This window comes from Microcaecilia unicolor, chromosome 3 (genome assembly GCF_901765095.1).
Source record: "Microcaecilia unicolor chromosome 3, aMicUni1.1, whole genome shotgun sequence".
NCBI classification, from domain to species: domain Eukaryota; kingdom Metazoa; phylum Chordata; class Amphibia; order Gymnophiona; family Siphonopidae; genus Microcaecilia; species Microcaecilia unicolor.
Window position 1 is genome coordinate 259,656,486 of NC_044033.1, and position 14,269 is coordinate 259,670,754.

Here is a 14,269-nt window from a genome sequence, read left to right on the forward strand (position 1 = left end):
ACGAGGAGTCTGAGGGTCTTCCTTCTGATCCCACTCCCTCTCCTGAAAGACAGCTTTCTCCTCCTGAGAGTCTGTCTTTCGCTTCCTTTGTCCGGGAGATGTCTACGGCCATCCCCTTCCCGGTGGTTGTGGAGGACGAGCCCAGGGCTGAAATGTTTGAGCTCCTGGACTATCCTTCTCCACCTAAGGAAGCGTCCACTGTTCCCTTGCACCATGTCCTCAAAAAGACATTGCTTGCGAACTGGACAAAACCTCTAACTAATCCCCACATCCCCAAGAAGATCGAGTCCCAGTACCGGATCCATGGGGACCCAGATCTGATGCGCACCCAGTTGCCTCATGATTCTGGAGTTGTGGATCTGGCCCTAAAGAAGGCTAAGAGTTCTAGAGAGCATGCTTCGGCGCCCCCGGGCAAAGACTCTAGAACCTTAGACTCCTTTGGGAGGAAGGCCTACCATTCCTCTATGCTCGTGGCCAAAATCCAGTCTTACCAGCTCTACACGAGCATACACATGCGGAACAATGTGCGGCAGTTGGCGGGCTTGGTTGATGCTCTCCCCCCCGAGCAGGCCAAGCCTTTTCAGGAGGTGGTCAGGCAGCTGAAGGCGTGCAGAAAATTCCTGGCCAGAGGGGTGTATGACACCTTTGATGTTGCGTCCAGGGCCGCTGCTCAAGGTGTGGTGATGCGCAGACTCTCATGGCTGCGTGCCGCCGACCTGGAGAATAGACTCCAGCAGCGGATTGCGGACTCGCCTTGCCGTGCGGACAACATTTTTGGAGAGAAAGTCGAGCAGGTGGTAGAGTCTCTCCACCAGCGGGACACCGCATTCGACAAGTTCTCCCGCCGGCAGCCTTCAGCATCTACCTCTACAGGTAGAAGATTTTTCGGGGGAAGGAAGACTGTTCCCTACTCTTCTGGCAAGCGTAGGTACAATCCTCCTTCTCGACAGCCTGCGGCCCAGGCTAAGCCCCAGCGCGCTCGCTCTCGTCAGCAGCGTGCGCCTCAGCAGGGCCCCGCGGCTCCCCAGCAAAAGCAAGGGGCGAGCTTTTGACTGGCTCCAGCAGAGCATAGCCGATATCCAAGTGTCAGTGCCGGGCGACCTGCCGGTCAGGGGGAGGTTGAAAGCTTTTCACCAAAGGTGGCCTCTCATAACCTCCGATCAGTGGGTTCTGCAAATAGTCCGGCAAGGATACACCCTCAATTTGGCCTCAAAACCTCCAAATTGTCCACCGGGAGCTCAATCCTACAGCTTCCAGCACAAGCAGGTACTTGCAGAGGAACTCTCCGCCCTTCTCAGCGCCAATGCGGTCGAGCCCGTGCCATCCGGGCAAGAAGGGCTGGGATTCTATTCCAGGTACTTCCTTGTGGAAAAGAAAACAGGGGGGATGCGTCCCATCCTAGACCTAAGGGCCCTGAACAAATATCTCGTAAAAGAAAAGTTCAGGATGCTTTCCCTGGGCACCCTTCTCCCCATGATTCAGCAAAACGATTGGCTATGCTCTCTGGACTTGAAGGATGCCTACACACACATCCCGATACTGCCAGCTCACAGACAGTATCTGCGATTTCAGTTGGGCACACGCAACTTCCAGTACTGTGTGCTACCCTTTGGGCTCGCCTCTGCGCCCAGGGTCTTCACAAAGTGCCTAGCTGTGGTAGCAGCGGCACTTCGCAGGCTGGGGGTGCACGTGTTCCCATATCTCGACGATTGGCTGGTGAAGAACACATCCGAGGCAGGAGCCCTGCAGTCCATGCAGATGACTATTCGCCTCCTGGAGCTACTGGGGTTTGTGATAAATCCCATCTTTTCCCAGTGCAGAAAATCGAATTCATAGGAGCTCTGCTGGATTCTCGGACGGCTCGCGCCTATCTCCCAGAGACGAGGGCCAACAACTTGTTGTCCCTCGTCTCGCGGGTGCGAGCGTCCCAGCAGATCACAGCTCGGCAGATGTTGAGATTGCTGGGCCACATGGCCTCCACAGTTCATGTGACTCCCATGGCCCGCCTTCACATGAGATCTGCTCAATGGACCCTAGCCTCCCAGTGGTATCAGGCTGCTGGGGGTCTAGAAGACGTGATCCACCTGTCCACGAGTTTTCTCGAATCCCTGTATTGGTGGACAATCTGGTCCAATTTGACTCTGGGACGTCCTTTCCAAATTCCTCAGCCACAAAAAGTGCTGACAACGGATGCATCTCTCCTGGGATGGGGAGCTCATGTCGATGGGCTTCACACCCAAGGAAGCTGGTCCCTCCAGGAACGCGGTCTACAGATCAATCTCCTGGAGTTGCGAGCGATCTGGAACGCTCTGAAGGCTTTCAGAGATCGGCTGTCCCATCAAATTATCCAAATTCAGACAGACAACCAGGTTGCCATGTACTATGTCAACAAGCAGGGGGGCACCGGATCTCGCCCCCTGTGTCAGGAAGCCGTCAGCATGTGGCTCTGGGCTCGCCGTCTCGGCATGGTGCTCCAAGCCACATATCTGGCAGGCGTAAACAACAGTCTGGCCGACAGACTGAGCCGGATTATGTAACCTCACGAGTGGTCGCTCAACTCCAGAGTGGTGCGCCAGATCTTCCAAGCGTGGGGCACCCCTTTGGTGGATCTCTTCGCATCTCGAGTGAACCACAAAGTCCCTCAGTTCTGTTCCAGGCTTCAGGCCCCCGGCAGACTGGCATCGGATGCCTTCCTCCTGGATTGGGGGGAGGGCCTGCTGTATGCTTATCCTCCCATTCCTCTGGTGGGGAAGACTTTGTTGAAACTCAAGCAAGACCGAGGCACCATGATTCTGATTGCTCCTTTTTGGCCGCGTCAGATCTGGTTCCCTCTTCTTCTGGAGTTATCCTCCGAAGAGCCGTGGAGATTGGAGTGTTTTCCGACCCTCATCACGCAGGACGAAGGGGCTCTTCTGCATCCCAGCCTCCGGTCCCTGGCTCTCACGGCCTGGATGTTGAGAGCGTAGACTTTGCCTCTTTGGGTCTGTCAGAGGGTGTCTCCCGCGTCTTGCTTGCTTCCAGGAAAGATTCCACTAAGAGGAGTTACTTCTTTCTGTGGAGGAGGTTTGCCGTCTGGTGTGACAGCAAGGCCCTAGCTCCTCGCTCTTGTCCTACACAGACCCTGCTTGAATACCTTCTGCACTTGTCTGAGTCTGGTCTCAAGACCAACTCTGTAAGAGTTCACCTTAGCGCAATCAGTGCATACCATTACCATGTGGAAGGTAAGCCGATCTCAGGACAGCCTTTAGTTGTTCGCTTCATGAGAGGTTTGCTTTTGTCAAAGCCCCCCGTCAAGCCTCCTACAGTGTCATGGGATCTCAATGTCGTTCTCACCCAGCTGATGAAACCTCCTTTTGAGCCACTGAATTCCTGCCATCTGAAGTACTTGACCTGGAAGGTCATTTTCTTGGTGGCAGTTACTTCAGCTCGTAGAGTCAGTGAGCTTCAGGCCCTGGTAGCCCAGGCCCCTTACACCAAATTTCATCATAACAGAGTAGTCCTCCGCACTCACCCTAAGTTCTTGCCAAAGGTCGTGTCGGAGTTCCATCTGAACCAGTCAATTGTCTTGCCAACATTCTTTCCCCGTCCTCATTCCTGCCCTGCTGAACGTCAGCTGCACACATTGGACTGCAAGAGAGCATTGGCCTTCTATCTGGAGCGGACACAGCCCCACAGACAGTCCGCCCAATTGTTTGTTTCTTTTGATCCCAATAGGAGGGGAGTGGCTGTAGGGAAACGCACCATTTCCAATTGGCTAGCAGATTGCATTTCCATCACTTACGCCCAGGCGGGGCTGGTTCTTGAGGGTCATGTCACGGCTCATAATGTTAGAGCCATGGCTGCGTCGGTAGCCCACTTGAAGTCAGCCTCCATTGAAGAAATTTGCAAAGCTGCGACGTGGTCATCTGTCCACACATTCACATCTCATTACTGCCTGCAGCAGGATACCCGACGCGACAGTCGGTTCGGGCAGTCAGTTCTTCAGAACCTGTTTGGGCTTTAGGATCCAACTCCACCCCCCGAGGGCCCTGTTTGTTCTGTTCCAGGCTACACTCTCAGTTAGTTGGTAAATTTTTTAGGTCAATCTCAGTTATGTCCTCGCCGTTGCGAGGCCCAATTGACCAATGTTGTTGTTTTGAGTGAGCCTGGGGGCTAGGGATACCCCATCAGTGAGAACAAGCAGCCTGCTTGTCCTCGGAGAAAGCGAATGCTACATACCTGTAGAAGGTATTCTCCGAGGACAGCAGGCTGATTGTTCTCACAAACCCGCCCGCCTCCCCTTTGGAGTTGTGTCTTCCCTTGAAGTGTATTGTCTTGCTACATACTGGACTGGCCGGCTCGAGCCGGTTTCGGGCGGGAAGACGGCCGCGCATGCGCGGTGCGCGCGGGCGCGCGAGGACTAGCAAAGGACTTTGCTAGAGAAGTTTCCGATTGGAGGGGCTGCCGTGGACGTCACCCATCAGTGAGAACAATCAGCCTGCTGTCCTCGGAGAATACCTTCTACAGGTATGTAGCATTCGCTTTATCACAGCATGAGATTACTACTACTACTACTATTTAGCATTTCTATAGCGCTACAAGGCATACGCAGCGCTGCACAAACATAGAAGAAAGACAGTCCCTGCTCAAAGAGCTTACAATCTAATAGACAAAAAATAAATAAAGTAAGCAAATCAAATCAATTAATGTGAACGGCAAGGAAGAGAGGAGGGTAGGTGGAGGCGAGTGGTTACAAGTGGTTAAGAGTCAAAAGCCATGTTAAAGAGGTGGGCTTTCAGTCTAGATTTAAAGGTGGCCAAGGATGGGGCAAGACGTAGGGGCTGGCGCGCGGCACCTAGAGCGGAGGCCCTGAGTGGATCGGAGTGGACCTGGGTGTCACCCCGGAGAAGGCTGTAAGGATATGCAGATGAGCTACAAGTCCTCCACAGCACCTGAAAGGCAGCCGGTGGTAGAGCTAGGCACCTCTCAGCTGAGGAAAGGCTTACCAGGGGTTAGGCCGAAGCCAGCATTCCTCCCCCTGAGGGATCTCTGTATTCTCCAAAGGACTCCCGCAAACTAGATGAAATTCAATTATACTCAGACGTGGAAGAATCCTTTAGAAAACTCCACTTGAAGGTACATTTCCACAAAAAAGAGCCTCCCAACAGACTGGAATACAATTTTAAACAAAAGATCACATATTTCACCCTTTTGATATCGGTCTGACACTTTCAGACTGTGCTGTTTGTTTATACACTTTGAGAACAGAGGTCTTTTGACAGTTATACATATTGACCTTTATTGACCTTTGTTCGAAAATTTGTGTGACCCCTGATGTAGGCGTTTCATTATGCCAAAACACGGACTGTATCGGGTCCTATTATACTGAATAAAGCATCTGTTAAGCACCAGTTCCTGTGTTGGAGCCTCTGCACCTTCTTTGACAAAACAATAAATTAGACAACTACATAGAAAGTTTCAGGCATAGGGTGAAATCACAACTTTCCATCAAGCAAAGGAAAATTCTGTACAAACTTTCTCCACCTGAAAGAGTGGCCATAAGAACCCTACAAAATAACCAACATTGCCATCAAACCTGCTGACAAAGGAGGCTCTGTAGTGATTGTGGACATACAAAAATACATCGAAGAAGGCATAGACAGCACTCAGACAACACATACTTGAAACTAACTGAGGAACCTATTCAGGATTATACAAAACAGCTGAAAAATCTTATCAAAACACTTCCAAAGCAAGTACAGCCACATCTAAAAAAAACCTCACACCATACCATCTTTTTGTGGGCACATTCTGTATGCTACCCAAAATCCACAAACCTGGAAACCCTGGCAGACCAATCATATCTGGTATCGGCACACTTATAGTGGAAATATGTGGACTTGTAGGGGGATTCTTAAAAACGTTGTGCACAAGACAAACAGCTTCATACAAGACATCACAGACTGTCTGGACAAATTAAAAAAAAACATAAAACAGTTACTACCGGGTGCCCTTCTGGTCACAATGGATGTACAATCACTATACCTCAACATTCCCCATGCAGATGGCATAGCTGCATGTGATAAACTCCTAAAAACCTCCACCCTGGACCACCAATACTCATCAGAAACTATTTCAAAATTAGTCAAATTTATTCTAACTTACAATTAGTTCTGCTTTAACAATTATATCTATCTGCAAATCATGGGCACTGTGATGGGCACCAAGATGGCATCCCAATATGCTAACCTCTTCATGGCACAACTGAAAGAGATATTTTTGAATACTACTACTACTACTACTACTATTTAGCATTTCTATAGCGCTACAAAGCATACGCAGCGCTGCACAAACATAGAAGAAAGACAGTCCCTGCTCAAAGAGCTTACAATCTAATAGACAAAAAATAAATAAAGAAAGCAAATCAAATCAATTAATGTGAACGGCAAGGAAGAGAAGAGGGTAGGTGGAGGCGAGTGGTTACAAGTGGTTACGAGTCAAAAGCCATGTTAAAGAGGTGGGCTTTCAGTCTAGATTTAAAGGTGGCCAAGGATGGGGCAAGACATAGGGGCTCAGGAAGTTTATTCCAGGCGTAGGGTGCAGCGAGACAAAAGGCGCGAAGTCTGGAGTTGGCAGTAGTGGAGAAGGGAACAGATAAGAAGGATTTATCCATGGAGCGGAGTGCACGGGAAGGGGTGTAGGGATGGACGAGTGTGGAGAGATACTGGGGAGCAGCAGAGTGAGTACATTTATAGGTTAGTAGAAGAAGTTTGAACAGAATGTGAAAACGGATAGGGAGCCAGTGAAGGGTCTTGAGGAGAGGGGTAGTATGAGTAAAGCGACCCTGGCGGAAGATGAGACGGGCAGCAGAGTTTTGAACCGACTGGAGAGGGGAGAGGTGACTAAGTGGGAGGCCAGCAAGAAGCAGGTTGCAGTAGTCTAAACGAGAGGTGACAAGGGTGTGGATGAGGGTTTTGGTAGAGTGCTCGGAAAGAAAGGGGCGGATTTTACGGATGTTGTAAAGAAAGAAACGACAGGTCTTGGCAATCTGCTGGATATGAGCAGAGAAGGAGAGTGAAGAGTCAAAGATGACCCCAAGGTTTCGAGCTGAGGAGACAGGGAGAATGAGAGAGCCATCAATAGAAATAGAAAACGGGGGGAGCGGGAAGGTGGGTTTGGGGGGGAAAATGAAAAGCTTGGTTTTGGTCATATTTAATTTCAGGTGGCGTTGAGACATCCAGACAGCAATGTCAGACAAGCACACTGAAACTTTGGTTTGGATGCAAGATGAGATATCAGGGGTAGAAAGGTAGATTTGGGAGTCATCAGCATAGAGATGGTAGGAAAAGCCATGGGATGAGATTAATGAACCAAGGGAAGAAGTGTAGATAGAAAAGAGGAGGGGACCAAGAACAGAACCCTGAGGTACGCCGACAGGCAGAGGGATAGAAGTAGAAGAGGATCCACCAGAGTGAACACTAAAGGTGCGGAGGGAGAGGTAGGAAGAGAACCAGGAAAGGACAGAGCCCTGGAATCCAAGTGAGGACAGGGTATCGAGAAGTATGCTGTGATTGACAGTGTCAAAAGCAGCGGAAAGATCAAGAAGAATGAGGATGGAATATTGACCTCTGGATTTAGCCAGTAATAGGTCATTGGAGACTTTAGTAAGCGCAGTTTCGGTTGAGTGGAGAGAGTGAAAACCAGATTGTAGTGGGTCAAGAATAGCATGTGAGGAAAGAAAATCAAGGCAGCGGCGGTGAACAGCACGCTCAAGTAATTTGGAGAGAAAAGGAAGGAGGGAGATGGGTTGGTAATAAGAGGGACAAGTAGGGTCGAGTGAAGGCTTCTTAAGGAGAGGTGTGACCACAGCATGTTTAAAGGCAGCAGGGACAGTTGCAGTGGAAAGTGAGAGGTTGAGAATGTGACAGATAAAAGGAATAAGAGCAGGAGAGATGGCTTTAAGAAGGTGGGTGGGAATGGGATCAGAGGAACAGGTGGTACATTTTGAGGAAGAAAGGAGAAGTGTAGTTTCCTCAATAGTAACTTCAGGAAAGGAGGAAAGGGAATGAGGGGAAGGAGAGAGAGGGGAACGGACTAGTGGAGGGAGAGGTGGTGAGGTAGAGAAAGCAAGGTTTATCTTTTGAACCTTGTTGTGAAAGAATTCAGCAAGGGTCTGAGGAGATAATGAAGGGGGAGTTGGGGGAGGGGGCACCTTGAGGAGAGAGTTCAATGTGGTGAAGAGAAGTCGAGGATTAGAGCCAAGAGAGTTGGTCAGTTGGATATAATAATCCTGTTTGGCACGTAAAAGAGCAGATTGGAAGGAGGTCAGCATGAACTTAAAGTGTAAGAAATCAGCAAGGGCCCGAGATTTCCGCCAGAGGCGTTCGGCGGAGCGGGTACAGGAACGTAGGTAGCAGATATTAGAAGTCAGCCAAGGTTGGGGTTTTGTACGCCTTACAGGGCGGGTCATCAAAGGTGCAAGAGTGTCTAAGGCAGAGGATAGAGTATTGTTGTAAGAAGAAACAGCCTCATTGACAGACGTGGATGGTGCCACAGTAGAGAGGAGGTTTGAAACATGGGAGGATAGAGATGAAGGGTCAATATCGTGAAGATTCCTAGATAAATTAGATAAGATCGGACTGGACTGGGAGGGAGGAGATTTAAGTGTGAAAGTTATAAGATGGTGATCAGAGGAGGGAAGATCAGAGGCAAGGAAACTAGAAGGTGAACAGTTGGAGGAGAAGATGAGATCAAGACAGTGACCATTTTGATGAGTGGGGGAGGTGGAGCATAGTTGGAGATTAAAGGAGGACATTAAAGCGAGTAACTTTGAAATATAAGAGTTGGAAGGATCATTAGCAGGAATATTAAAGTCACCAAGGATGAGAGAGGGGGAAGAAGGATCATGGAAGAAGGCAAGCCAGGCGTCAAAGTCACTGAGAAAGGATGAAAGGGACTTATGAGGGGGACACTAAATGACCGCTATTCAAAGAGGCAGAGGAGAGAAAAGGCGGATAGAGTGGACTTCAAAGGAGGAAAAACAGTGAGATTGAGGTGGAAGAAGGGGTTGAAATCTGGAGGAGGGAGAGAGAAGTAGTCCAACACCGCCCCCACGGCCAGCAGGGCGAGGAGTATGTGAAAATAGATAACCGCCATGGCACAGGGCTGCGACTGAAGCAGAGTCATCAGGGCAGAGCCAGGTTTCTGTTATGGCGAGCAGATGGAGGTGACGTGAGATAAAGAGGTCCTGGATTTAGGGGAGTTTGTTACAGATAGAGCGGGCATTTCATAGGGCGCAAGAGAAGGGCAGAGAAGAGGAGGGGAATAGAGGAATAGAGATGAGGTTAGAGAGGTCACGGTGAGATCTGTAGAGTTTGGATAATAGTTGGTGAGGAGGGCCAGGATTGGGATTGATGTCACCAGCTGAGAAGGAGAGGAGTAAAAGAGAGCGGAGGAGAGTAGGAGAGGTGTGGCCACGAAAGCGTAGAAGGCGAGAGGTATTTAGGTGGAATGGGGAAGGCAAAATGGAGGGAAGAAAGAGACGGAGATTAAAAGCCAAGAGGGAGGAAGAGGGTAGGAGAGAAGGTGAGGTGATGAAGTCAATGGATGGGAAGTGAGTTCCTGTAGCGGAGAGAGGTAGGGGGTGAGGGAAAAAATTAGGAAGGGACAGAGCTAGGAAGAGAATGTGAATAGGGGCCATAAACGATTAAGGTACTTTAGCAACTGGAAAAAGATTATATACAAAGAGAAAAATGGCACCTAGAGCGGAGGCCCTGAGTGGATCGGAGTGGACCTGGGTGTCACCCCGGAGAAGGCTGTAAGGATATGCAGATGAACTGCAAGTCCTCCACAGCACCTGAAAGGCAGCTGGTGGTAGAGCTGGGCACCTCTCAGCTGAGGACAGGCTTACCAGGGATTAGGCCGGCCAGCATTCCTCCCTCTGAGGGTCGCCTGATCCTAGCCAAAAAGCACCTGGAAACTCTGTGCACTTGGAGAGAAGGCCCTGGGAAGATCGGGGTGGAACTGGAGTCACCCCAGATACAGCTGTGAGGAAATGCAGAAGGGCTGCAAGTCCTCCACAGCACCTGGTGGGAGCGCTGGGCACCTAGAGCGGAAGTCCTGAGTGGATCGGAGTGGACCTGGGTGTCACCCCGGAGAAGACTGTAAGGATATGCAGATGAGCTGCAAGTCCTCCACAGCACCTGAAAGGCAGCCGGTGGTAGAGCTGGGCACCTCTCAGCTGAGGAAAGGCTTACCAGGGGTTAGGCCGAAGCCAGCATTCCTCCCCCTGAGGGGACTAAACCTCTAAAATACTACCAGTATATTGATGACATTTGGACTGAGGGGTAAGAATCTCTAAAACAACTTCTCAGTTCTTCCAATACTTATTATCCTACAATCAAATTCAGAATTGACTATTCCCCAGAAAAAGTCAATTTTTTGGACACCACAGTTTCCATCAGCAATGGCTATATACAAACATCTATATACAGGAAACCTACATACAGATGCAGTTACCTACAAAATTCCAGCTTCTACCCTTCACATACAAAAATCCATTATACACAACCAAGCCACAAGATACCATCGTATCTGCTCTGACCCAAGAGACAGAGATAAACACCTCAAAATCCTGACCGAATCCTTCGCTCAAAAAGGCTACAACCCCAAAGTAATGTTGCCTCCTCCTTTAAAATACCCAGGGAAAACCTATTGCGGTACAAGGAAAAGAAAGTCACAGAGAGAATCCCCCTTGTAGTGACATGCAACCCAGAGCTAGAAAAATTGAGAAGAATCAAAAAAGATTTACATCCACTATTCCAGGAAGATGAACTACCAAAAGAAATATTCCCGTCCCCACCAGCCTTGCGACTGCCACCCAACTTAAAACACAAACTAGTGAAAAGCAAGCTCCCGATGGAAACTCAAAAAGAAGAGAGTGACACACATCCTTGCAATATATCTAGCTGCAAACTGTGCCAACACATTTCACAAGATCCCACAGTCATTAACAAAGTAAAAATATTCTACATATAGGAATCCTTTATGTGGTATGTATCATTCAATATAAAAAGTGTGAAGAAGGTTGCTATATTGGAAAAATAAGCCAGATGCTAAAGATGAGATTTAATCTACACAGACATCATATGAAAAATGCCAATGCCAACCAGGATGTCTGTGGGATAGCACTTTACAAAACCAGAGCACTGCATCAATTATTTTATGGTAAGAATACTAAAAGGAAACTTTAAGACAATCCAGGAACGTAAGACCTTTGAAGTCAAAATGATTGCATATCTTGACACCCACCAGACAGGACTTAACAAAGATCTGGGTTTTGTAGCCCATTATAAACCATAAAATTCTACTGCTTTGTCACCCTCTTATTTACAATCCATCTTTCCCTGTCTCTCATCCACCCAGCTCCCCGTTTCTCACCTAACCCACCCCACCCCACCCTCTTCCTGTGAGACAGTCTTTGGAATGCTTTTGTGTTTCACTTATATATACTGATATTTATCAACATTTGCTTATTTCTGATCTGAAGAAGAAGGGATACTTTCGAAAGCTAAAAAAATGTATTGTTAGTCCAATAAAAAAGGTATCAGCTTATTTTCTTTTCTATGTGTTTGTTTTATTTCTATTTATTTCCATTAAGTATGTATATAGTTTATGTTGATGCAGGGCAGCTGCTGGGCAGACTACTTAGAAATCCATCATCATGTGTATTCTAAGGTATTATTTTATAGTATCACAAGGAGCACTACTCTTATCTATATACATAGTGCCCACCCATATTATCTCTGGGCCCACCCAAAATGTCAGGTCTGGCTACACCACTGGAATTTTCAAAACAAATTTTGCACAGACTTCCCCCAGGAGTAGGATTTCTATCCAAAAAGATTCCACATTGCATTTGGTTTTCTGCAGAAGTTGTACTCTGTTTGACTCAATGCCCTTTAAATATGTGGGGGCAGTTCTGTAACTGGGCACCTCCAGTTAGATGTAACAATTCTGCACGCTGAGTGCCAGTTCTATAACAGTATCTGTGTGGCAAGATGCCGATATAGAATACTAGCCTAAATCAGCACAAATGCACCTACATTAGACATGCTCAGTGATGGCAGGTATAAATGGGCATGCCTAAATGTGGCATAAATGTCAGCCCTCCCATGCAGCACCTGTGTATATGCCCCCTTGCATTTATGTGCTAAGTCAATTGTGCATGTTCAGTTATATAATACCACTGTGTGCAGAGCTAGCTCTTACATACATATGTGTACATTCACACATGTGTATGCTAGTATTCTATAAATATACACAAGTAAATGGCACTGGTATAAAACTAGGGGATAGTGCCACCCCTCCACAAATTTGATCCACCCTATCATGGCCACTTGTTATCATCATTCCACCATGTCTCCAAGATATCTTTTATATCTTCTTCATTCAGAGATATATATTCTAACTTTCCCATTTTATTTTGTAGGATTCTAACATTTGTTTATAGACCTTTCAAAGCATGTTGTTTTACATTTGTAACCTGCTTAGCAGTTGGTAGGGATAATTTGCAATCTTGTACTCTGTTTATTCTTTACTGAAAAGCACCTGGGCTACATTCGCCTTTCTTACAACTTCTCTGTTTTGATAATATTCTTTAAAGATACCTCAATCCAAGCAATGCTTGACTTTCCCTCAGGTTCTAGGGTAAAGGTTGCTCTATTTCTTTTTTAAAATGTTTGCACCAGTGGCCTGATTCCACATTGGTCAAGGTCAATTCCATCTTTTCAGAACACACTCCCCTCCCCTACCTTTTCCAGAAGGCTGCTCTATCCCTAAAAAAATCTAAATCTCTTTTCTTTGCACTTTTGTCTTACTCATGCACTGAGACCCTATTCTGCCTGCCTATTGGGCCTCTGTGTGTTGAAAAGTGAGCATTTCTGAGACTGCTATATTCTGGATTTCTATACAAAAGCTTACATTTGGCTTCCTGTACTTTTCTATGTCATCGGTACTCACTATACCAAGACAGCCAACTCCTCCCTAGCACAGTCTAAAATCTTATCTGGTTTGAGAACCATTAGAATGTCTATTTTATGTATAATTAATAAATCATATAAATGACAACAAGAAAAATGTATATTTTCTTTGCTTTTTCTTTTTGTGACAGATAAGCTTGAAACCAAAGATGTAGGAAAGAAGAAGGGGGAAAAAGAAAAAACCAAGGCAACCTCTCGACCCCTTTCAGAAGTTCCAAATGTTCATCATTCATCAAATTATGAAAGTAAACTATAAATTAAGTCTATATTTTAAAAATATTGTTAATAGAAAGCATACAAATTTATCTTTATTCTCATTCAAAATATTAGAGGGCTCACATTTGAAAGAGAAAAATGTCCAAAAAGTGTCACAAAGCAGCGGATGGACCTATTTTTGCCAAAACGTCCAAATTTCTATTTTCAAAACTAATTTTAAAGATGTTTTTCTATGCAGTTTGCATGCAGTGGGTCCAGATCATAAGGGGACATTTTGGGGGTGGACTTGGACATTTTTCTGCCATAATGGAACAAAGCAAAAACATCCAGAGCTAAAAGTTAGTTGTTTTGGTCAATCATGACTGTCTCAAAAAGGTGCTGTAAATGCCTAAATGACTACTGGAAGGATTAAGGCATGACCCTCATTACTTCCCCAGTGGCCAGTGACCCCCTTCCACCCCCCAAAGATATGAAAGAAACAGTACATACCAGCCTCTATGAAAGCTTCAGATGTTATGGCCAGTCTTATTAGAGTAGCAAGCATGTCCCTGAAGTAGCCTAGTGGTCCATGTAGTACACTGTATTCGGACCAGCTTGCCTGCTGATGCCTGAGTTACAGTTCACTACATTACTGGTGAACCTCTGGACTTGGCCTGCCCTGGTCCTAGCCTGAGCGTGACTCGCCTGTCTCCAGCTGGGACCTACCTAGTCTCCATGTTATTTAGGCAGCATCAACTTGGCTGTGGCCCAAGGGCTTACCCTTCTTGGCCCCTGACACCCCCTTTAACTTGTTTTAACTTATGTAAACTGCATAGATATCTATTACTGATGTATTGTGGTATATCAAGTGTGAAATAAATAAATTGCTTTGAATATCAACCCCAGTATGTCTAAGATGGAAGCCTTGGCATTCAGACTGCTAGTGGAGTTGTTGGACACTCTCATTTCCTCCTAACATTTTTAGATGGTTAACTAGAAGTATTAGATAACTGGGAGTTCAATTGACCATCAATTTTCAGGCTCTCTTCCATGCC

At 47.0% G+C, this 14,269-nt stretch overlaps 1 protein-coding gene across 1 annotated transcript in view; it reads left to right on the forward strand.

Moving 5' to 3' along the window:
- Nucleotides 1-14,269, forward strand: part of ADGB (androglobin) — a 738,031-nt gene that overhangs the window by 210,640 nt on the left and 513,122 nt on the right. Inside the window, exon 9 of the mRNA XM_030198035.1 lies at nucleotides 13,151-13,264. Within this exon, the coding sequence (XP_030053895.1) occupies nucleotides 13,151-13,264 (114 nt within the window). The remainder of the gene's footprint in view (nucleotides 1-13,150; nucleotides 13,265-14,269) is intronic.